Below are 25,813 nucleotides of genomic sequence, written 5' to 3' on the forward strand. Positions count from 1 at the left end.
CCTGTAGTGATGATTGTTGCACCGGCGAGGATCCACCGCTCCGAAGAGTTTTAGGGGGAGGTTTCGCCGCCATCTTTTAGTCCTCAGTTATGACGCACTTTCACTTAAAGTTTAAAAAGTCCAACAAGTTAGAGAGTATAGTAAAATAATCCTCTTCACCTTTACCTCTTGTACCGCTCTGCCTGCTCCTTTAAATCATAGTCCTTTCTTCAGGCAGGGATGGTTCGCAGACGCCTGGCTCTGCTCCAAGAAGTTCGGAGCAGAGACGCCGGCCAGCTGGGAGCAACCCAGGCTTCGGGGGAGTTCAATCCTTCAGCCGCCCAAGCTCCAAGCTCAGGCGGCCCCAGAGAACTCTACCCCTACCTGGGGCCTCACCCCCTCCTCTTCTCCCGAGGAGGGGGCTTCAATTTCGCCCGAACAGCTGATCGGCGCTGTTTCGGGCGAAAAAACAAACAGCTGAGCCGCGGGCAGCCCGGGAAGGCTGTCTTCGGCGCCGCGCCGCCACCGGAAGTCTGTATGCCTGTTTTAGATTAGAATACACATGGTCCAAAGTGTTCTTCCCTCTGGTGGAAACTTGCACATACTGTACAAACTTAGGGAGAACTGTCTTCAGACAAGCTTGATTGAAGTCCCCAGCCACGACAAGAGCGCCCTCTGGGTGAGTTTGCTGCTGCCTGGTGATGACGTCATACAGCTTAGAAAGTGCCATGTTGACATTGGCACCAGGTGGAACATAAACAGCTATAATAATTATCACAGTAATTTCTCTAGGCAGATAGAAAGGCCTACATATAACAGTCATCAGTTCCACATCTGGGGAGCAATACGTGTATACCAATCTGCTGTTAACACACCATTCACAGTGTATGTACACACACAGTCCTCCTTTACCCTTCCCGGAGCGTTTATCTCTGTCAGAGCGGTGAAAAACTCGGCCTATCAACTCCACAGCTTCATTTGGTATCTCTGAATGTAGCCAGGTCTCCGTGACAATGATCACACAGCATTCCTGGAGAGGCCTGCTTTCTGCTAACTGCAGCTGTAATTCGTCAATTTTATGGACGAGGGATCTGGCATTGCTCAGAAAAAGGCTCGGCAATGTTGGTCTAAAAGGCTGCCTTTGAAGTCGAGTCAGAATCCCAGCCCTGCAGCCACATTTTTGCTTTCGCTCCTTTCTCTTTCGCTTACGTCGTCTCCTCCCCAGCCCGAAGACAATCCATGGAGATCCTGGAGGCCTCGCTATGCAGTTCAGTATGTTTTGTGACTGCTGAAAATCACTAGTAATTTCAGATTGCCTTGCAAGCCCAGTGTTTAACAGCTCTATACGTGAGTAGGCTATTTTAGCGCCTTGCACTACACTGTGCACATTCATCCATACGCATATTAATCCAATCACCACACACCAGTAATGGGAGCTCAGAGCCGCTGCGTGTGAACGCGCCGCCATCTTGGACTTACTACTACTACTAATAATAATAATAATAAAGTTGGAAGGGACCTTGGAGGTCATCTAGTCCAACCCCCTGTTCAGGCAGGAAGCCTTATACCATTTCAGGCAAATGGCTGTCTAGTCTCTTCTTAAAAACCTCCAGTGCTGGAGCATTCACCACCTCTAGAGGCAGGTTGTTCCACTGGTTAATTGTTCTAACTGTCAGGAAGTTTCTCCTTAGTTCTAGGTTGCTTCTCTCCTTGACTAGTTTCCATCCGTTGCTTCTTGTCCTGCTTTCAGGAGCTTTGGAGAATAGCTTGACTCCCTCTTCTTTGTGGCAGCCCCTGAGATATTGGAACACTGCTATCATGTCACCCCTCACCCTTCTCTTCATTAAACTACACATACCCAATTCCATAGGGTTTTCTAGCAGAGGGCTAGTACTAGTAGCGCCAGAAAGAATGAAGCGACTGGGCCAAAGCCGAAAGGACGCTCAGCTGTGGATATGTCTGGTGGTGAAAGGAAAGTCCGATGCTGTAAAGATTTTTTCTCCATAGGAACCTGGAATGTAAGATCCATGAATCAAGGAAAACTGGACGTGGTCAAACAAGAGATGACAAGACTGAACATTGACATCTTAGGTATCAGCGAACTAAAATGGACAGGAATGGGTGAATTTAATTCAGATGACCATCAGGTATACTACTGTGGGCAAGAATCCTTCAGAAGAAATGGAGTAGCCTTCATAGTCAATAAAAGAGTAGGAAAAGCAATACTGGGATACAATCCTCAAAATGACAGAATGATCTCAGTTCGAATCCAAGGCAAACCATTCAATATCACAGTAGTCCAAGTCTATGCCCCAACCACCAGTGCTGAAGAGGATGAAATTGACCAGTTCTATGAAGCACTACAGCACCTTATAGAACTAACACCAAAAAATGATGTTCTTATCATCATGGGGGATTGGAATGCTAAAGTAGGAAGCCAAAAGATAACTGGAATAACAGGCAAGTTTGGCCTTGGAGTGCAAAATGAAGCAGGGCACAGGCTGATAGAATTCTGTCAAGAGAATACGATGGTCATAGCAAACACTCTTTTCCAACAACCCAAGAGACGGCTCTACACATGGACATCACCAGATGGTCAACACAGAAATCAGATTGACTATATGCTCTGCAGCCAAAGATGGAGAAGCTCTATACAGTCAGTAAAAACAAGACCAGGAGCTGACTGTGGCTCAGACCATGAGCTTCTCCTTGCAAAGTTTAGGCTTAAACTGAAGAAAGTAGGGAAAAGCACTAGGCCAGTCAGGTATGAATTAAATCATATCCCTGTTGAATATACAGTAGAGGTGACAAATAGATTTAAGGAATTAGATCTGATAGACAGAGTGCCTGAAGAACTATGGACAGAGGTTCGTGACATTGTACAACAGGTAGCAACCAAAACCATCCCAAAGAAAAAGAAATGCAAGAAAGCAAAATGGCTGTCTGAGGAAGCTTTGCAAATAGCTGAGGAAAGGAGGGAAGCGAAAGGCAAGGGAGAAAAAGAAAGATACACCCAATTGAATGCAGAATTCCAGAGAATAGCTAGAAGAGATAAGAATGCCTTCTTAAATGAACACTGCAAAGAAATAGAAGAAAACAATAGAATAGGGAGGACCAGAGATCTTTTCAAGAAAATTGGAGAAATGAAGGGAACGTTTAATGCAAAAATGGGCATGATAAAGGACCAAAATGGCAGGGACCTAACAGAGGCAGAAGAGATTAAGAAGAGGTGGCAAAATTACACAGAAGAACTATACAAGAATGAGCTTAACGTCCCTGATAATCACAATGAGGTGGTCACTGACCTCGAGCCAGACATCCTAGAATGTGAAGTGAAGTGGGCCTTAGAAAAGCTGAGCAACAACAAAGCTAGTGGAGGTGACAGTATTCCAGCTGAGCTATTCAAAATCTTAAAAGACAATGCAGTAAAAGTGCTACACTCAATTTGCCAGCAAATTTGGAAAACTCAACAGTGGCCACAGGATTGGAAAAGATCAGTTTACATTCCAATTCCTAAGAAAGGCAGTGCCAAAGAATGTTCAAACTATCGCACCATTGCACTCATTTCTCATGCTAGTAAAGTCATGCTTAAAATCCTACAAGCTAGACTTCAGCAGTATGTGGATCGAGAACTACCAGAAGTGCAGGCAGGATTTCGAAGAGGCAGAGGAACTAGAGATCAAATTGCCAACATACGCTGGATCATGGAGAAAGCTAGGGAGTTCCAGAAAAACATCTACTTCTGCTTCATTGACTATGCTAAAGCCTTTGATTGTGTGGATCATAACAAACTGTGGCAAGTTCTTAAAGAGATGGGAGTACCAGACCATCTTATTTGTCTCTTGAGAAACCTATATGCGGGTCAAGAAGCAACAGTGAGAACTGGACATGGAACCACTGATTGGTTCAAAATTGGGAAAGGAGTCCGGCAAGGCTGTATACTGTCGCCCTGCCTATTTAACTTATATGCAGAGCACATCATGAGAAAGGCAGGGCTAGATGAATCAAAAGTTGGAATTAAGATTGCCGGAAGAAATATCAACAACCTAAGATACGCAGATGATACCACTCTAATGGCAGAAAGTGAAGAAGAACTAAAGAGCCTCTTGTTGCAGGTGAAGAAGGAGAGTGCAAAACTTGGGTTGAAACTTAACATTAAGAAAACCAAGATCATGGCATCTGGCCCTCTCAATTCCTGGCAAATAGATGGGGAAGAAATGGAGGTAGTGACAGATTTTATTTTCCTGGGCTCCAAGATCACTGCAGATGGGGACTGTAGCCAAGAAATTAAAAGACGCTTGCTCCTGGGGAGGAAAGCCATGGCAAATCTAGACAGCACACTAAAAAGCAGAGACATCACCCTGTCAACAAAAGTGCGTATAGTCAAGGCTATGGTCTTTCCAGTTGCAATGTATGGTAGTGAAAGTTGGACCATAAGAAAGGCTGAGCGCCAAAGAATTGAGGCCTTTGAACTGTGGTGCTGGAGAAGACTCCTGCGAGTCCCTTGGACTGCAAGGCGATCAAACCGGTCAGTCCTAGAGGAGATCAATCCTGACTGCTCTTTAGAAGGCCAGATCCTGAAGCTAAAACTCAAGTACTTTGGCCACCTAATGAGAAGGAAGGACTCCCTGGAGAAGAGCCTAATGCTGGGGAAGATCGAGGGCAATAGAAGAAGGGGACGACAGAGAATGAGGTGGCTGGATGGAGTCACTGAAGCAGTAGGCGTGAGCTTAAATGGACTCCAGAAGATGGTAGAGGACAGGAAGGCCTGGAGGAATGTTGTCCATAGGGTCGCGATGGGTCGGACACGACTTCGCAGCTAACAACAACAACAACCCAATTCCAGCAACCATTCCCTATATGTTTTAGTCTCCAGCCCCCTAATCATCTTTGCTGCTCTTCTCTGTACCCTTTCTAGAATCTCGACATCTTTTTTACATCGTGGTGACCAAAACTGGATGCAGTATTCCAGGTGTGGCCTTACCAAAGCATTGTAAAGTGGTATTAGTACTTCACTTGATCTTGATTCTATCCCTCTGTTAATGCAGCCTAGCACTGTGTTGGCTTTTTTGGCAGCTGCAGCACACTGCTGGCTCATGTTGAAGTGAATGGATATTGCAAAGTTGGTCTAAAGTCAATCCATCTGCATCATTCTACAATTCTTCAGTTATGAACACCTGCCTTCTGGAATGATCCCCTACCATGACACCATTAATCCCAACTCTTTTGCCTCAACCCCCCCCCCCCCGAGGTTTTCCTTGGGTGTTAAGCCAAGATTATTGGAACTCCAAATTAGAGAGGATGTAAATGTGATATTCTGGTTGCCTATTTACATCTGTTTGGATTTGAAATGAATATCTTTATCCTGTTTTGATTCATTTCCTGTCATCTAATCTTGTATGTAGTGTTTGCGTTGGATGGACATATCATTAAAGAAACAAACCAAACCAATGAAGCTGAACAGAATCAGCTGTGAAAACTCTCAGTGTTTGTCTGACATTTTCCCTTATCTAGTTCCCATAAAAGCATTTCTAGGCCAGAGGATGAATAAAATGACCAATAGAGATATGCCCATCACTTATATGTGATGATTCTTTGATTCCATGACAAACTTATATTATTCATCCAGGAAATATAAGCTGAGACAAGAGTAAACACAGTAAGCTTTGGGTAAACGTTGCGTCCACTGCTGGAAACAAAGCTAGTGATTTCATGGACAACATCTCTGCCATTCATCAAGCTGTTTAAAGGCCTTCCTGGACCCCATTAGAATGAAAAGCAAAGGCGAGAAAGCTACATTATCAAATCTATTGTGCTCTCTGGTTTTTCCACAAAGCATGAAAGAGATGCTGAAATAAACCAAGGTGGGGCAAATGATCCACAAAGTCAGGCACGTCAAGCTGCTGGCCTGCAGGCCGGATGCATCACACTGAAACCGCGCCCACCCCATTGCCGGCAATGGGGGAAAAGTCACAAGATGTCACACAACGTCAAGTGACATCGCGGGTTTGACATGCCTGCACTAAGCAGACATTGTATAAAGCTTTCTAAGCAATTGATGCTTAGCTTTTGCACTATGATTGTTCTAGAGATATTGCAAGTAAGAAGTGAATAAATAACCAAATCCTCAGACTGGATCCTATCACCAAAGTTTGATCCTCAAGGTAAATTTGCCAGAGATTTCTCAGATAAGGAAGAGTTCATCATTTAGGAAACAGATTTTGGATGGCGGATTTTTGACTTTGGAATTACACCTATGAAAAGAATCTTGGACCTGAAGTGCAGTTTCCCAGCCTTGACAACTTTAAAGACGTATGGATTTCAACTCTCTTAATACCCCAGCCACCATTCTTTCTCTTTGCTCTGCACAGGGCAGACCCCACTGCAGGTTTTGCATCCAATATTGGATGCTCCATCTCAAGAAGATTCATAGAACCTGGAATGGGTGAAAAGCAATGGGAATGTAGAATAACAGAGGTGGAAGGAACCTTGGAGGTCTTCTAGTTCAATGCCATGCTCAAGTAGGAGACCCTAAAATAACAATTCTGGACAAATGGCTATCCAATCCCTTCTTTCAAACCTCTGGTGTTGGAGCACCCACAGCTTCTGGAGGCAAACCGTTCCACTCATCGCTCTTACTGACAGGAAATTTCTCCTGTCATGTAGTTTAGAGAAGTGCAGCTTAGCATTGCTGAATTTGCACACTTGCTGACAAATTGAAGTGGTCCAAGGCAGAGCAGAAGGCTGACCTAGATAAAAAAAACTCAGGCAATCGCGGCAGGCAATGACCTTCCTGAAACTCCCTTCTGTCGTTACCATGTACATGCTTTTTACACCATGTATCAGCAGCATGAGATTACCAGGCATCCAGCACATGTGCCATCACCTCCAAGCACACACCATGGTATCCTTTAACTGCTGAGCCCCAATAGGGTGGATTGCAGCAGATAGCATGTTCCACGAGGTGGGAGATAGGCTTGCAGCAGAGTTGCCATTTGCTGATGGTGTCAGTATGGTCAAGAGCAGGGGTCTTCAAACTTGGCCCTTTTATGACTTGTGGACTTCAACTCCCAGAATTCCTCAGCCAGGCACGCTATGCCATTTATTCACAATTTGTTCATTTCAATATTAATGATCTTATTTGATTGGTTGATTGGGATCAACAAGACTAACAAGTTAAGCACTTATGTTTCTGGATCATCTAAGAATACTACTCTTATTACTCCTTTGTATATTGCATGAATTCTAATAATATTTGCTTCTGGTGATACATTTTGGGGCAGGATCTGGCTGGAGGGGCATAAAGCACTAGGCTGCATGTATGTGTTCAGAGCTGCACTTTTTGAAGGGTAGAGTAATGCAGTGTCAAAGCTGCCAAGGAGCAGAGAAACCAGAATTGGAAGAGAAAAAGAGCAAAGATTTGTCAGAAACAAGAATATAGGCCTGTTTTGTATTAAATAGTAGTGTGACAAATATACCACACTCGTTCTCTCGTTGCCCACTGTCTTCAGCAATCAGATGGAGTTTCCAAAACCAACATTCATGATCTGGCAATATAGTTCTTTTTTGTGCCTTCAAGTCAGTCTTGACTCCTAGTGACAATATTGGCAGATTCGTGCAATTTTCATGGCAAAATATTGGAAGTGGTTTGCCCTTGCCTGCTTGCTAGAGCTGAGAAGATATGACTGATCCAAGGTCACACAGCTGGCTACAACTCACAAGTCTCCTTGGTTCTATCCTGGTCCTTTAATCACTACATCAGACTGACACACACACCCCAGCAATAATTAGATATTTCCCAGTACTAGAGACGCTGGTTTGCAATGACTAGAAGTTACTTGTGTCCAATATTTGGGCAATGTGGTAAGCCACAAGCCAAGGTGCTACAGAACCTTCAAGGACAACCCGGGCAATAGTTCAGCACATTCAGAACCCAACTATCCAATAGCTGGCATAATTGCAACCTTTATCACAAATTCGAACCTTCTCATTGGTTTAGCTTCAGACCGACTGGCCTTATTCATCAGGAGTATTTTTTTTTTAGAACCACCTCCAAGAAAGTCTCAATGTCTCAGCATACCTGCGTATGACCTAGCAGTTTTCAGGACAACTCCACCTTAATCTTCAGCAACATTATTGCTGTTCCATTTTGGATGCACAAAGATCTGTTCCACCCTTAGAAACTTCTCAGTTCCCTCATTCTTATAAATGTCGTGGTCACCAGCCACCAGACAGAAATACATTCTTCTATAGATAAGGCGGCAAGAAAGTAGAAAGGAATTGTGTCAAAAACTTCACTTAGAAATATTGTCCAACAAGGAACAGAAGTAGCAAAGTGAGGCAAGGAGTTTCATTTTATGACAATTAATAGGAGTCATTTCCTACTTTCCTAGTACTTGGTAGCCCATGAATATGCCCCACTAAACAAATGTTTTTGAGTGCATTTTGGCTGCAGCACTTTCAAAATTACACTTAACTAAAACATGTTCCTTATAAAGACAGCTAAAAAGATATTTGCAGCCAATCCTTTTCTGTCAGCCTTGCAAGGTAGTTCAGAAAAGCACAATTATGGGTATTAACTATCTTTATTGCTAGGTTATATTAACACAATCTTGCCAAGACTGAAAGTATTTCTTTCCCTCCCTTCCTTTTACTCTTTGGAAAACTAGAGGGGTGGTGGTGGTCCCTTCTGAAATGCTTCCCATGTTTTTCTCCCATCTGCAGATTTCCACATACTGTTTCATTTTCACAGAAGGATTCAAGGCATAGTTGCTTTATTAATATTTTGCACTGGTGACCTGGAGAACTCTAAGCATTTTAATAAAATCAGTCAATCACAGAAGTCATGTTTGTGTAATGTCCTATGTTTCATAGAATTTAACTTTCTTTCTATAGAAAAGAACCTGGAAAAGCATTTATTTATTTATTTATTATTTATTTATTTAATTACATTTATATACCGCCCTTTCCCGAAGGAATCAGGGCGGTTTACAGGGTGATTAAAAAACCAAAATACAAAAGTTAAAAACAAATTTTTAAAAAAATTATATATGTCCCTGCCTAAATAAAACCCCAGTTAAAATAAGATTAATCCTCAGCCTGGGCCAGAGAGCTCGAAGAGCCAGGTCTTCAGGCCCCGGCGGAATGAACGGAGGTCGGGGGCAGTCCTCAGCTCCACTGGCAGCTGGTTCCAAAGGGCAGGCGCCCCCACTGAGAAGGCCCTATCCCTGGGTGTCGTCCGCCGGCAATCTCTTACCGGTGGCACCCTGAGAAGACCCTCCCTGTGGGAGCGCACTGGGCGAAGGGAACTTGATGCCGGCAGCAGGTGTTCCCTCAGATATCCCGGACCCAAGCCATTTAGGGCTTTATAGGTCATCACCAGCACCTTGAATCTCACCCGGAGGGCAACCGGAAGCCAATGCAGCTCGCGGAGTAGAGGTGTTACATGGGAGTATCGGGAAACCCCCATCACAACTCGCACGGCCGCATTCTGCACCAGCTGAAGCCTCCGAGTGGTCCTCAAGGGCAGCCCCATGTAGACAGCGTTGCAGTAGTCTAGATGGGAGGTCATGAGCACATGAGTGACTGTGCGTAGGGCATCTCGGTCCAGATAGGGTCGCAACTGGCGCACCAGGCGAACCTGGGCAAAAGCCCCCCTGGTCACGGCTCCTATATGGTCTTCAAAATTGAGTCGTGAATCCAGGAGGACGCCCAAGTTGCGAGCCCTATCAACGGGGGGGGTAACACCTCACCCCCCATCGTTAGAGATGGAATAGTCTGGTTGACCCGATATGCCGATATGCACAGCCACTCAGTCTTGGCGGGATTGAGACGAAGCCTGTGAAAGTGAACAAAGTAAGAGATGCGAGTAGAGGATTTCAGGGAGAACTAGTCAATACAAAGTTTAATCTGACCAATATTAAAAGTAACCAAAATATGTTGATTCCACTAGATGGGAACTATTGACTCTATGCGTGATGTAGGGATATAAATGATTCACCTGTGAACCATGTTTGTGAACAGTCTGAAAGGATGAAACATATTTTGGAAGAAGCAATGGAAAAAAATAAATCTCACATGCTCTTCCAGCCCAGTTTCATTTACAACCATTCATTTAGTGATCATTTGAAGTTGCAATGGCACTGGAAAAAGTGACTTACGGCCAGTTTTCACTTTGCAGTATCCCCATGGTCATGTGATCAAAACTCGGGCGCTTGGCAACTGCCATGTCTTTATGACAGCTGAACTGTCCCGGGGGAATCACGTGACCACCACTTGTGACCTTCTCAGCTGGCTTCTGATGAGCAAAGCCAATGGGGGAAGCCAGATTCATTTAATGACCTCCTGATTCACCTAACTACTGCAGTGATTCGGTTAACAACTGTGGCAATAAATATTGTAAAATGGGGTTAAACTCACTGCCTTGCTTAGCAACATAAATTTTGGGCTCAATTGTGGTTGTAAACAATAGAATAGAATAGAATAGAATAGAATAGAATAGAATAGAATAGAATAGAATAGAATAGAATAGAATAGAATAGAATAGAATAGAATAGAATAGAATAGAATAGAATAGAATAGAATAGAATAGAATAGAATAGAATCTGGAAGGGACCTTGGAGATCTTCTAGTCCACCCCCCCCCTAAGCAGGAGAACTACTTGTATAGCTTGTATGACTGCCAATCTCCTTTAAATGAAATAGTGTCACTGCAGAATGGAGCTGGGGTAGGGGAGTGTGCTCTATAAAGAAATGCAGAATAATTAGTGAAAAGAAAACGAACCCAACACAGAAATAATTTTCTCATAAAATAGTTATCAGCTTTATTATTTCCAGTCAGGATTACCAGAGCAAGACTTTGTTTCAACTGATTTTTTTTTCCTGCAAATGAACCAAAACCTCTAATGTTAGCTTCTGCATTCAAAATCTTTCCCTGTGTCACCATTCTTCAAAAATGCTAAAATAATTGTACAGAAACCAGCCTTGTCCCTTACAAAATGGAAAGATGGAATCGTGCACAGATAGATTTTGATCTGTATTGTCAACCAATCAACATTTAAAAGTTTGGTGTGCTCATAAAACATCCAGTACTTACAAAAATCCAGAATTTATGTTTCCCTTTCGACTTATACATTCCACTGAAGGTGAAAATGCTAATTATTTATAAATTACAAGTATCACCACCATTGTCAGTTATGAGAAAGTTAGAGAGAGGACTCTTTCCCTCCTGCCCCTTATCCGAGGAAATTCAAGAAATGTATATCTGAATGTTTTCTTTAAAACATTTCAAACAAATAATAAGGGGCATTTTTTTTTGGTTTAGCAGATCACTGTGATTAGCAGTAACCATGATCACTTTACTCACTTTACTTTTCCTGGTGGGTATTTCTTGTCAACAAAAAGCAAACACAAACGTACACACACACACCCAAAATTTGGTTTTTGAGTTACTTTAACTCCCATCGCTCATGTGAGTAAGCAATTAGCTTGGCAGATAGTTTCTCATGAGATACAGCTTCTTGCTCTGCTAGTTTTTGTTTTGTTTTTTTAAGGCACATTAGCAGCTTTCCTTATTACCGGCACTGCAGTGTACAGCTAAAGCTATGGATGTATCTGAAATCAAGACAGATACCATCTCACCACTGCAATCTAAGAAAGCCAGGCTGGGCTGTTTAGTCTTGAAGAATGGAAGCAAGTGGCAGCCTTCTGAAGGCCTAGACCAGGGGTAGGCAACCTTGGCTCTTTTATGACTTGTGGACTTCAACTCCCAGAATTCCTGAGCCAGCATGGCTCAGCTTGGAAACTCTCCCTTTCCCCTCAGCATGGCTGACTCAGGAATTCTGGGAGTTGAAGTCCACAAGTCATAAAAGAGCCAAGGTTGCCTACCCCTGGCCTAGACTGTAGGAGTTAGGAGGACAAAAGGCACCTGAAGCTTAGGTACAGGGCCATTCAGACATGACACAACCTTACTGCATTCCTTCTCAATTTGTTGGGAGAGGACTGAACAGCTAGAAGACACAGTTTTAATTCTTCCACAGAATCATCAGTTGCTACCTGCAGCAATGCTGGCAAAAATTCCGAAGCTTGAGGTAAAACACGGGCCACAACCTGTGCAAAGGGGCTAGGATTTCAGTCGCACAACAATACTGCAGGCCCAGCAGTTACTATTTTAATTGCAGGTGGCTGCACTGAGCCTTTGGAAGCAGAGGTTTACCTGCTGCTCACCTGCATGTCAGGGCAGAGACCTTTAAGACAGCATTAGAACTGTGGAGATTTCTTCTTCCAATGCTCAGTTATTTTCAGAAGCCATGTTTCCTATGTAACAGATTAAAGTCATTGTCTTTGGCATCCAATTATTCTCTAAACTATACACAGATAATTTATTTCTTAGGACTGAGCCTCAAACCACTACTTCCTATAATACTCACAACGTAAAAAATTAGGGGAATGTTTGAGTTCTCATCTGGCCAATGGCCACTTTTTCTCTGTAGCCATACGAACATCACCAGTATTGTTTGCCTCAGATCGTGGAACTTTGACTGATAATATATCTAGTATTCTAAAGAGCAAACATACCAGCTTGTTATTATTTCTATCCAGAAAGCCCAAGTAAACCGATATACTAAGGTTGGCTGTTTTGACCTTCTTATTACAAAAGGCACAAAAGTGTTGTTACAGGCAAATTTTGGGTTATGCAGCAAATTGGTTCCCCTTCTTGTTTCGTGAAATGTACTGTTGCTGGAAAAGTGAGTTCAAAAGAATGAGAGCTTTGACAGGAGATGCATTCCAGAGCTGCTTGGGTCTTTTTCTTGGCCTCTTTAGCTGAAGTGCCAAATCTGATGAGCATCTGCAGTGTTGCAGGGAGCCATGGATGGATGCTCACCTCTTGCAGACAAGCACCAGTTAATTGCTACATTCTTAAGCAGGTGATCCTAAAAAACACACACACACACACACAAAACAAAAGCAAAAAGCATATTGTTGAGATAAAACATATCAAAGACTCCACTGGCTAAAGTGGCTAGGAATTCTGGGAGCAGAACTTTAATATCTCTTGTTTCTTGGAGGGAAATTCTAAAGCTAGAGGTTCTGTTAAGCCAAGAAGGTGCTCTACACCAGGGGTCTTTAAACTTGGCCCATTTATGACTTGTGGACTTCAACTCCCAGAATTCCTCAGCCAGGCACGCTGGCTGAGGAATTCTGGGAGTCGAAGTCCAGAAGTCATAAAAGGGCCAAGTTTGAAGACTCTTGCTCTACACAAAAGGACAGGGCATGTTGGCCATGCTTCCACACGGACCATCTTCCAGTGTGGGCTCCCATTTAGTCAACCTATGCCCTACCCTTTGAGAAAAGCTAGTAACAGTCACATTTGCTGATGTCAATATCACCACCTGGAGCACACTCAAACCACTTCCTGTGTAGTAGGTAGCAAAAGGAGGACAACTTCTCTCATCTGCAGGTGGGAGGGAAAAAGCAATTCTTTTATGTGCAGATATGGGTGGAAATATATCCCTCTCAGCTTCTGCACTGACAAAATCATGATATCTGAACATGGAGTTAGACTTCCGCTTCTTAATCCTCCATGACATCATCTGAACTGCCAACGCTGGTTCACATCTGGAGGGCTTAACCAAACAGCCTCTTCTGTGAAAATGTGTCTTTCTCTGAAAAAGCCTTCTACGGACTTTGGAGAAAGACAAGGGACGAGGAGATTCACAGGGTTACAGCAACATTTAAGTACACACGAACTATCTCCTTAAATATTTATCTGGTCTTGAAACTTCATTTAACTCCCACAGCTACAAAATGAAAACTGAGCAGCTCTTCTGGTTGACTGCTAGGTGATGTTTGATGTTTCTCTCTCCCTTCAGAAAAAAATCATGGAATGGTTAAGAGGACGGTTGATTGGGCATTAATTCCAAAGATGATTTAAGGATTTCTTAAAAAAACATGTTTCAAATATTTAATTTGGCTTCACTGCATCAATAAGCATGCCTAGAGTAATCAAAATTTGGCAGACTCCTTCTGTTCAAATGTCTTTTGCCATTTTGCCCAAAGTTGCCTGATAGTGAGATGGGCAGCATATAAATTAAATATATAAATTTCACCTTTCCCCTTATCCAGCTTTTTTTACTCTCAAAGAAATCTGACAGAAATCTAATTTTATCCTTCCTTCCTTCCTTCCTTCCTTCCTTCCTTCCTTCCTTCCTTCCTTCCTTCCTTCCTTCCTTCCTCCCTCCCTCCCTCCCTCCCTCCCTCCTTACTTTTTATATATCTGCCCATCTCACAAATAGGACTCTGGGTGGCATACAAAAAAATCTGAACATACAAAAGGTGGGATAGTTTTTGTTTTTTTTAAAAAAAGCAAACATACCATAATAAAAGCAACAATATTATTAAAAAGACTAGGAAAAAGCATCTTCAATATTGCAAGCAATGTAGCCATCTCAGTAAATTTCATTTCCCTTAAGCCTTTTGACACAGCCACATTTTGAGGATGGGGCCAGCCTCAGCTTGGAGAGAATGATGTTCCAGAGGCCGGTGCCATGGCAGAAAAAGCCATGATTTTTGTAGCAGAGACTGAAGTCATGATGGCTTCAGGTATTTCCTAAAGTTCTTATTACCACCAGCCCCCCCCCCCCCCAATATGCTATTTTTGCTTCAGATTTTCTTTTGAAGGAAGAGCTCAGTTTTTTTCACAGTAATGCGAATGGGGACCTTCAAAACCGACTCTGAAATTGTATTTTTAATTGTCAGTGCAATTTTAGCAACCAGATGTGTTAATAGATTCCTTACCAGGAAAGGCATTATGTTCTGGACTTTGGCTAGTTTCTGCTTGCCTGCCTATCTGTCTTTTATATGAATTCTATGTAATTGTATAGTTCCCAGCCACAATAAGAAATATTTGGCTGGCAAGTAATGTGAGACTGGCTGCAGGCAGAAATAGCTGATCTGGAAAGAGATGAGTTAAAGAAGAGCATATTTATCTGAAACTTCAAAGATTAAACTCACATGTGTCAGTTCCCATTCTTCATTTTCTGGCACTCGGGAGTGTTTCCCTGTATAGTGACAGTCTCCCAACTCAACAGCCCCCTTCTTGGCTCGGAGGCAGAGCTGCTTGCCAATGTTGTGTCGCAGATCTCGCTGGGATGTGTATTCAAAATACTAAAAGCAAAACAGGGAGGCTTTTAAAGAAGCTTTTACTATTAGAAACAAAGCCAAAATTTTAATGTTTTTCTAAAGGAGATTTTAATACTTCAGTACACCAACTTTGTTCATTACATTTCTAGACTTTTCTGTCTTCAGAAATCATTGCACCAGCCCCATATATTTCCTACATTGCCATTCACTCTTTAGAGTGGCTCCTTCCTCCTCCTCCTCCTCCTCCTCTCTCTCTCTCTCTCTCTTTTAGGATCTCATAAACTTCATTCAACTACTATTTTTTCATCTTTCCGTTTTCTCTCAGCTCATTTACTTTTCCTTTAGATACTTAAATTATCCTTTGTCTATATATGACCAAACCTCTCCATATATTTCTTTTACACAGGTAGTCCTCAACTTACAACAGTTCATTTAATGACTATTCCGCACTGAAAGATAACTATTTTTCACACTTATGACTGCTGCTGCATCCCCACAGCATCAAATGACTAAAATTCAGATGCTTGGCAACCGGCTCATATTTATGACAGCTGCAGTGTCCCAGGGTCATGGGATCCCTTCTTGTGGCCTTCTGACAAGCAAAGTCAATAGAGGAAGCCAGATTCACTGAACAACCGTGTTACTAACTTAACAGCTCCAGGGGTTCACTTAACAACTGTGGCAAGAAAAGTCGTAAACTGAGGTAAAATTCACTCCACAGCTGTCTTCACTTAGCAATAGAAATTTTGGGCTCAATTGTGGTCATAAGTTGAGGACTATTTGTACTGATTACTTCCTACTGTATTCAGGCTACGTTCATCCATCCTTGACCCTCTCTCTTCTTGGACAAACCAGCTTCTTAAATAACCCATTCAACTTACTTTATGCCTCCCAGACATTTCAAATTCCCACTAATTTTAAAAAAATATGGGCAGAGGTTTACTCTTACAAACAACAGTGAGTTTGTTGAGGTCTTATGCCAACATTTAGAAGCTGGGCAGGGCTGGGTGGCATGGAACCGATTCAAAATCAATCCTACCAAGACTGAATGGATGTGGATATTAGGATCCCATGGACCAGGGTGTTTCATCTAAATTCTTGGATAAGACATCTCCATTCAGGAGTGGTGCACTACCTGGGCATTCTCTTGAGCTAAGCTTCTTCTTAAAGAGTAAGTGGCAAGTGCCAGCTGTGACCAAAGGGGCCTTTGCACAGCTCCGTGTGGTGCACCAGTTCCACTTTAGCTTGGATTGGAAGGCCCTTTGGTCAATCACTCATGCCCTGATCCCCTCCCAGCTTGACTACTGTGAGCTGTGGGCTGGACAGCACCGATTGGAACGGGTCATGGAGGAAGGAGGTGAACCAGCACAAAAGTGTGCCCCCCTCCATCCCCAGCTCCCAAGACTGATCCAAAAGGATCCAATGGTATCAAAGGCTGCCCAGAAGTCAAAAAGAACCAGGATGGATGTACTACCTCCATCCCGCTCCTGCCAGAGGTCATCCAAAAGCCTGACAATATCTTTCCAGCATCTGGGCCTGAAACCTGACTGGAAGGGGTCCAGATGATCTGTCTCATCCAAGATCCTCTCCAGCTGCATCATGACCATCTTCTCAACCACCTTCCCTAAGAAAGAGGAGGTGGGAGACTAGATAAAAATAAATGAGAACGGTTAGATAAATGTTGGAGTTCTTGGCCTTTGAATATTAAGGTCTTTAAATGTATGCTTGTGGGAAAGAAAAAATGTTTTTGAGATTGAACTAGGGCCCAGGGAACTAGGAACATCTTTAAGGAAGTGCACAGGGACCTGGATCATGAATTTGATTCAATCATGTCATCCATGTTGTGCCTTCTTGGGAAGGGTTTGTTCCTAAACAAAGACATTTACAGAACAAAATATGCAGCAAAAGTTATTTGAAGAAAATACGAATGAAACTCTGAATTTGTCACCAGATATAAAGAAAAAAAGTCACTGAAGCAGTAGGCGTGAGCCTAGATGGACTCCAGAAGATGGTAGAGGACAGGAAGGCCTGGAGGAACATTGTCCATAGGGTTGCGATGGGTCGGACACGACTTCGCAACTAACAACAACATAAAGAAAAAAACTGGATGTGGTTTTCAAAATGAAAGACATGAAAATAATCCCAGAGAATGGTTCGAATAATTTCCTTTTGTGGTATTTATAAAACAGAGAGTTATAAAGAAATTTGCAATGTCGATCAACAGCCATCTGAATGGATTACAGAGAAAGACTGTGTACAAAAGTACAAAGCTGTTTTATTCAACCAGGGATAAAATGAGATATGTCATTTTGGGAGGGTCTTTCTGGATTTATTGATAATTTAATTGGAAAAATGTGTTATACTGGATTTGCTTACATTTACTGTAATATGTTGTAAAAGCTTTTTCCTATACTTACTTTATGTAATACTAACTTTATACTACATAAACTAGATTTGCATTTAACTGGTGTTATTTTTCAATTTAAACTAAGGAAGTTTGGAGGACTTGTCTTTTTAAAGGAAAATTATTTCTCATTGTTACATTATAGTCTTTTGGTTTATATTAGGATAACGGGATTACTTTATTTTGAAATGTGGGTGTGTTTATAGTTTAAAGTGGAGATATGGAATGTTTAGTTGAACACGATAAGTTGATAAAATTGTGTATGGGAGCTTGTCTTATAAAAGAGAATGGTCTCTTTTTTGTCATGTTAAATTTGGGTTACTTTGTTTACATTATGATATTTGGACCATTTTATAACTTTAAATGGGATTTTCTTATGGATGAGAGATGGAATATTGAGTTTTGCATATATCAATTTATAAAGGAGAAATGGTCTCTTTTTGTCATGTTAAATTTGGGTTATTTTGTTTACATTATGATATTGGGACCATTTTATAACTTTAAATGGGATTTTCTTATGGATGAGATATGGAATGTTGAGTTTTACGTATATTAATGTTAAAATCCCAGATATTTGTTTAGATCTTTTACTGGCAATAGGTTTGAAGAAGACATTACTTATTGATTTGCCTATTGTTAAGAGATAGGTTATGGGATGAAAGGTTTTATATTTGTTAGCTAAGAGGAGGTGAAGAGATCATGAAATAATAATAATAATAATAATAATAATAATAATAATAATAATAATAATAATAATAAGAAGAAGAAGAAGAAGAAGAAGAGGAGGAGGAGGAGGAAGAAGAATTTGGAAGGGACCTTGGAGGTCATCTAGTCCAACCCCCTGCTCAGGCTGGAAACCCTATACCATTTCAGGCAAATGACTGTCCAGTCTCTTCTTAAAAACTTCCAGTGTTGGAGCATTCACCACCTCTGGAGGCAGGTTGTTCCACTGGTAAATTGTTCTAACTGTCAGGAAGTTTCTCCTCAGTTCTAGGTTGCTTCCCTCCTTGGTTAGTTTCCATCCATTGCTTCTTGTCCTGCCTTCAGGTGCTTTGGAGAATAGCTTGACTCCTTCTTCTTTGTGGCAGCCCCTGAGATATTGGAACACTGCTATCATGTCCCTCCTCGTCCTTCTCTTAGACTAGACATATTGTTTATACTTGCCATGATGATGGTGGGAACTCACTTTCTTGAGGGGAGGAGGGGTTTTTTATACTTTCTTTTCTCACTCTGTTCCTGTCTCTCTCTCTTTCTAAAGATAATAGTTTCTATTACCTTTTATTATTCTAGTTAAAACTTAATATTTTTTTAAAAAAATAAAATCTCTAAAATAACTCATTCCCTCACTTCAGTCTCAGCCAAAATAATGTCTTCCCTTTTGCTGCCATTTTATCTACTCTGAATATTCATTATTTAGCCCCCTTCTAAAGCAATTTTATTTTCATCCTACCTGTCTGTATTTCATCTGCTCTTTTAATCTTAGCTGTCGCTTATTGTCATTGTTCTTAGAAATTATCTTTTTTGTGATATATAATTTCTCATCCACATTTTTACAACCGTCAGTCATTCATAGCAACTTTTACCTCATAAATTTTAATATTTCCCATTACTGTAACTCCCAGTGCTTCCATGGCTCTTTGCAGCATAATCCCTTTTACACTTTTCCAAGCAACTTCAAGTTTATGCTTCTCTGTATCTATTTTTCATTCCTCTGTGTTCTAGTTATAGTATTAATCCATGTTCTAATACCTTCTTCATAAAAGTATGGAATACTTTCAGTTCCTGCAGCCATTCTACTTTCAGCAAAGGTTCTTTATTTCCTTCCTCTTTTTGACAGGTATAACCTGGGTTCAATGTTTGCAGGAAGAGAGATAAGAGGTACATTTTCATGAAGCCCATACCTGGTTGCCTCCCATCCCATGACAGGGATACAAAATTAAAGGCTTTCCACCATGGTTGTTTTCTCCAACATCCAGGCACTGCTGAGCACCTTCATTTCTAATCTGTAGTGGAATAGATTTAATAAAATTAGGAGCATATTAACCGAGCCCATACAAACCTTCGAGTTTTAGCTAAGCACCTTGGACAAGAGTGCTTTTTAAATTTTGCATTCTTTTACTAAACATATAAACTCTTTTATCTCCCTTCTGAGTTCAATTTGCCTCTAAGTACCTCACACTAACAAGAGTCAATAAATCCTTTTAGGAATTAGAATATTTATGAACACTCAAATACTCAGTCATGGCAAGAACAGCTTGAATGGGAAATGCAGAGCCAAATAAAGACAGATTTGTTTCCTTAGGTCTTTCAATCAGCTGTAAGCCAGTTTGAGAGTGCATTTATAACACACACAACCACACCCATGAATATATCAAATTCATTTAGTCCCCCAGATTGGGCTGCAATCCTCCAACAACTTTAGACTTTAAGATCTTCTTCATTCTCTTGATATATTCACTTCCTCTTGACTACAGTGTGCTTGATATTCTAGATGCCCGCATAACTGTAGTGATTTTATTCATACAGACAGCCTGTTATTTCTATAGGTTATCTTGATAAGTTGTAGTTTCACTTACCGCTCCATAGAAAGCTGGAGTTAGGTCTGGAATGAAGATCTCAGGATAAACAGTTTGCAGATACCAAGTGAAATTTTTACAGTGTAGCTTTTCCTTCAGTTGCAGTCGTTCACTGAGGTCTCCATATGTTTTCTAATAAAGCCACAACATGTGCATGTTTAAAAAGAATCACAGAAAGCAGACAAAAGGGTCATTTTGTTTGTTTACTAGAACAACTAATCTGTCTTTATTTTCTTTGATTTGCTTAATCCATGGATTAAATCTGAGACAGTTCCAGCTAAAACGTGACTTCTAGGATTACTTTCAGATATTGAAATTTCTCACCCTGAGATCTTCCAAGTTGCTCTCCTTCATTAGATCCTGGAGGCCCTTAAGGATAAAGCTACAACTTGATTTTATAATCTATAAACTCATCTGTTTTTGTACCAAACCTCTTGCAAGTCACTCCAGTTCTAGAAATGAGGTCACCTTAGGGTGTCTAAGCCTTTGAAATAATAATTGGAAAATACTCTAAAAATTCTCTTCCTTTGGTAAGGTTCCCAGCAACTAAGCTGGAGAATCTCGCCTTTCTTTAGAGGAAATAGAATCCATTAAACCTAATATTTGGAATTTAAAGACAAGACCTACCGATTTTGTACATTAAGGGAAGTAGATCTCAAGGAAAGTACTTCATACCTCTCTGGACATCTGGGAGGCCTGTTGGTTCCTTCTGTAGAAGATTTCCTTATAGTCATCCATCCAGACTTCTGCCAAGCGCACCTGATTCCTAGAAATGACTTGGGTCCCTTTGGGGAAGGTGTGTGGGCTCTTGGAACGGAATACATGGCCAACGACGGAGCAGGGAATAATTTCCAGCTGGCCTCCACACTGCCAGACCTGAGGGGAAGAGAAAGCACGCAAACCACTAGGAAACCCCAAAGTCATGCACTGAATGTCAGAGTCAGGCAAAGGAAATAAGATGTAAAATTCACACGCCTTTTCTTTTTAAAACAGGAACCGGGAACCGGGATCAGATTCCAGCCGCCTAGAAGCAAGCCCCTTCAAGAGAGAGGCTGCCATCAAGTAGCAGAAGGAGCTTTTTCTTAGGAGGATGAGGTGGCGGCCTTGTGCTTGCAGGCAGTATCTTCAGGAGAAAAGGTCTAGGCCAGGGGTAGGCAACCTTGGCTCTTTTTTATGACTCGTGGACTTCAACTCCCAGAATTCCTGAGCCAGCCATGCTGAGGGGAAAGGGAGAGGTTTCCATGCTGAGCCATGCTGGCTCAGGAATTCTGGGAGTTGAAGTCCATGAGTCATAAAAGAGCCAAGGTTGCCCACCCCTGTTCTATATCTTTCAAGTCTGATACCAGTTCCCCCCCCTGCTTTAAAAGAGACAGTCCTTTTAAAAGGTAAACTGGAGTCCTGCCCCTGAAAACCAAGGAGCTCCCAAGATCAACAGCATTCAAGTCTGAGGAAGTGCAACCCTCTAAATCTCCTCTGACCAAAACCTGGGACTGGTTCAACCCAGAACGGACCTCTCTCCAAAGAATCTTAATCTGGGAGGGGTATAGCTTTAGTTAAAGATTTACTCAACCTGCAACTCGATTGGATAAGTAGTACTATGTTGATAAACAAAACATGTAATCTTCTCCATCTGGGAACTATTCTTAGCCAACTGAGGACCAGGAGAGAAATCTAACTTTATCTAATTTAATTTGTAATACGTTTATGAATTAAGGAATACACGAAACGTGTAATAAATAATTTCACCTCTGACATGTTCAAAACAACTTGGTAGCAATTTTTAGCAAGGCCACAAGCCAGGCTTGGGAGGCAAGCATATGTTTGTGGCTTGGGATTTACATTCATACTTTAAGGATTCTGGTCCTCTCTTTGGCTGAAAAACTGAGCCTATACATCTGCCCAACCTTAGTCTTGCAAAACATGTTCATTGCTAGGATTGATTTTTGTCTTATTATTTTTAATAATCATATTTTTAATGCTGGGTGAGAAAATGTATCGTCAGAGCAAAAGTAAAGCAGAAAGCACACACAAACATTTGCATTCACCTCCTGGACGGAAGGTGACCTTGAATTTAACATTATGCCTGACTTTAGTTAGACAAAAGCTAAACAAAAGGCTTCTGTATTTTCATTTCATCTGAGAGAACTCTCCCATTTTAAAGGTACCTATTGAAGGGAGAAAAACTTACATTTGTTTTCACGTAGCTACAGGAAATTGCAACACAGAACCAGAGGTTCTTAACCTCACTTTAACCCCCCCCACCAGTATTCCTGCGTCTCATATTCTTTTTTGCCACAAGGTGGCACTCCACACCATTTTATATCTTGCTTTTAACATTTTTTTTAAAAAATGTGCAGTTACCAACAAAGTTACCGACAAAGCATCCGCTTAAACATCTGCACTGCAAAATATATATTAATAAAAAAACTTCTGTACATCCTTAGTTTTATTTCTTCTTCATTATAATCAAATGCATACTTAGAGAAACAAATTATAATTCATTGTATCTTCAATATCAGTTGATAGAACACTGCTCTTAAAACTGGGAGTAATTGTGGAGGATCCTGGGGGTAATGGAACCATTTGTAATTGTTTGTTTCTAATCTGAGGATCCAATTTGGGACTGCTGATGTCAAGATTCTTGTGTAAAACAGCAGGATGTGTGTGTGGGGGGGGTTGTGTGTGGGTAATGATTTGAAAGCAGGAAAAGGGGTAATTGGGCCAAACAGTTTAAGAACCAATGCTATGGCATCTATGCACCTGCACGGTAATCACTGTCCCTGGATTGGACAGCAAATGAAAGTTTTACTCCCAGATGGACAGCCGGTACTGCAAATCCAAATACAAAGAAATAGTTGGTCAGCCTCCTGTTTTGTTTCCATAGCAACAGAGCCATTTTTTTTTAAAAAAATTACTACTTTGTTTACTACTTCTGCTTTCTTTACTTTCTTTTTATGGCTTTCTTTACTACTTCTATTTTCTTCCCTTTACTTTCTTTTTTACTGTTTTCTTTATTATTACTTTCTTCTGCTACTATTGCTACTAGTGTCACATTAACACCATTCCATTTTGAAAGCACAGAGCTAGGATATTGTGCACAAGATCTATGTAATCAATCCCATGTTGATTTATCCTGATTTTTAAATTTATTGTGACAAATTCTATGCACTGTTAGGTTACATGATACTGCTACTACTTTACAGCATATTCATCGCTTTTAAGTATTAGGTTGTAAATACAACCAAAATCGTAACAGAGCAGAAATAAAAATAATCCTTATGTGAAGAAACATGACAACAACTTTGTCGGTTCATTTAAAGCAGCAGTCCCCAACCTTTCCACCTTGGTGGCCCGGCCCAAGGCGTGTGTGCGTGTGCGTGTGGATGTGTGTGTGTGTGTCAGGTGCACATGTACACATACAGCTCCATTGGTGTGAGCTTTGCACGCGAGTACCATCTGTTCGTGTGAATGGAGCTTTGCACGCAAGCACAAGCGCTTTCCACTCATGAACGACGCTCCATTTGTGCCCTGTTTGCGTGAGTGGTGGTGCTGTATATTGGCCTTTTAATTAGTTTATAGATTTTCACTCTGAAATTTTCATATTTTTCAAGATATATATGCAACCTAGTTCTCTCATGGAGAAAGTACACTGACAAACCTAACTCCAAAATCCTGAACCAGCACATCAGACAATGATGGTGAACCTATGATACCTGTTCAAATGTGACATGCCATGATGTTTTGGGTGACACGCTAGTGTTCGTCAACACCCAAAAATGTCTGAAAAGCATGCTCTGTTCTCAAGCAATATTCAGAGGCTGTGCAAGAATGAGGTGTCCTTTCACAGCCTCCAGACTTTCTGAAAATGAGTTTTACTCATATTACATTTTTGTCATTATTTGACATTATAATATATGATGTCTATGTTATACAACACATAGCACCACCCATGATTGCACTGTTATTTTTTTTAAAAAAATGAATATGTAAAGAATTGTTTCTTTTTTGTTCAGGGGATGCAAAGTGTGTGACATCCCAGCAGAGTCAAGTTAGGCATTTTCCAAATTTTTGACAGGTGGAATCCAAAAGGTTCACCATTACTGATATCAGGCAATGATAAATCAATTACCTCTCATTTACTCTCTAAAGATAGCTTTTTCAGAGAACTGGTAACCCCGCCCCCCCTTTTTTAAAAAAAAGTTATATCTAGATATTCATACTCCACTACCAGGGAATATTTTATAGCTTTCCTACTTACCCGAAAAGACATCTCCACATTTTCCCCTCCCCAGATTTCCATCTGATCATCATAGGAACCAATATGTTCAAAATAGGACTTTGAAATCGCAAAGAGACCGCCGGCAAATGTAGGAGTCCTGCAAAAAGGAAGAAGCATAGGAATATTATGAAAACACCGATAAGCAAATTATTTACTGAATGGAAAAAACTGAAATCAGTCTTCATTCTCTCCGAAACTCTTAAGTGAAATGTCAAGGAAAGCTCAAACTGGGCTACAAGCTGCACAGTGGTGACGGAGTGGTTAGAATGTAGTACTGCAGGCTGACTCTGTTCACTGCCAACAGTTTGATTCTGACCGGCTCAAGGTTGACCCATCCTTCCATCCTGCCAAGGTCGGTAAATAAAATGAGGACCCAGATTGTTGGGGGCATTATGCTGAGTCTGTAAACTGCTTAGAGAGGGCTGTAAAGCACTATGAAGTGGTACATAAGTGCTAAATGCTATTGTTACAATGGCTAGAGTAGGGAATGTATTGTGTGGCACTCCAGATATTGTTGAATTTCTAGTGTCTCCATTTAGCGTAACGTCCAGAGAAGCCTTGATCAAAGTAGATTACATAAATTGGAAGGCAAGGCTTTCTCAGCACTATATCAAAGGCAACTTTCAAATAGCCTTGTACTGAAGCAACCTTTGAGAAGTGATCTAAGGCTTTTACTACAGTACTCCATTTCAGAGTTTGTTTTGTTTTGTTTTTTTGGAAAACAGATATGGCAAAAGATGTGAGGATGGCTGGAATATTTTAATATTCAAAACATGTAAATGATATTTTAATATTTTTTCCACTTTGTCCAAAAAGCTGAACCTCTGCGTAGTTTCTAGTCCTCTATCAAGTATCATAAAAAACTTAGTTTTTCGGAATTACATGGAAAGCATCTTTGGTATAAAAGGAAGCATAAAAATGGCATTTTAAGAAACAAAATAAAAGCATTAAACTAAACACATACCCTCCCCAAACAGTACCCACAATTTCCTGATTCAGTTACCCAAAAAGTCAAGAATCGCAATTCACACCTATCTGAATGGTAACCCTTCATTTAAAGGAACAAACAAACCATATTGTGTTGGAGTGGGCAAAGTAACACTTTCTCTCACACTCCTTTTTTTAAAAAAAATCCCCAAACCAAACTGATGCTTGTAAAATTTTTATTCAACATAAATTATTGTATTGACAAAAAGCAATTTTATATATATATATATATATATATATATATATATATATATATATATATATATATATATATATATATATATATATATATACATACATATACATACATATATATAAATACATATAAATACATATAAATACATATAAATACATATAAATACATACATACATACATACATACATACATACATATATTTGTTTTCTGAGGTTTTCGCGGGTGTTCATATGTGGATCTTTGGTTATTCGG

General features: G+C 40.9%; 2 protein-coding genes across 2 annotated transcripts in view; both read right to left on the reverse strand.

Annotated features, from left to right (window-relative positions):
- LOC310634265 (aquaporin-5-like) overlaps positions 1–25,813 on the reverse strand; it is a 381,927-nt gene that overhangs the window by 71,488 nt on the left and 284,626 nt on the right. The gene's annotated exons all lie outside the window — the stretch shown is intronic.
- GALNT6 (polypeptide N-acetylgalactosaminyltransferase 6) overlaps positions 10,691–25,813 on the reverse strand; it is a 75,234-nt gene continuing 60,111 nt past the window's right edge. The window contains exons 6-11 of the mRNA XM_083352480.1: positions 24,358–24,475; positions 20,775–20,975; positions 20,100–20,231; positions 19,425–19,526; positions 14,991–15,143; positions 10,691–12,910 (exon numbers count right to left, since the gene is read on the reverse strand). Of these exons, the coding sequence (XP_083208606.1) occupies positions 12,797–12,910; positions 14,991–15,143; positions 19,425–19,526; positions 20,100–20,231; positions 20,775–20,975; positions 24,358–24,475 (820 nt within the window). The 3' untranslated portion in view covers positions 10,691–12,796. The remainder of the gene's footprint in view (positions 12,911–14,990; positions 15,144–19,424; positions 19,527–20,099; positions 20,232–20,774; positions 20,976–24,357; positions 24,476–25,813) is intronic.

Source organism: Vipera ursinii, assembly GCF_947247035.1.
Source record: "Vipera ursinii genome assembly, chromosome: 2".
In the NCBI taxonomy this organism is placed as follows: domain Eukaryota; kingdom Metazoa; phylum Chordata; class Lepidosauria; order Squamata; family Viperidae; genus Vipera; species Vipera ursinii.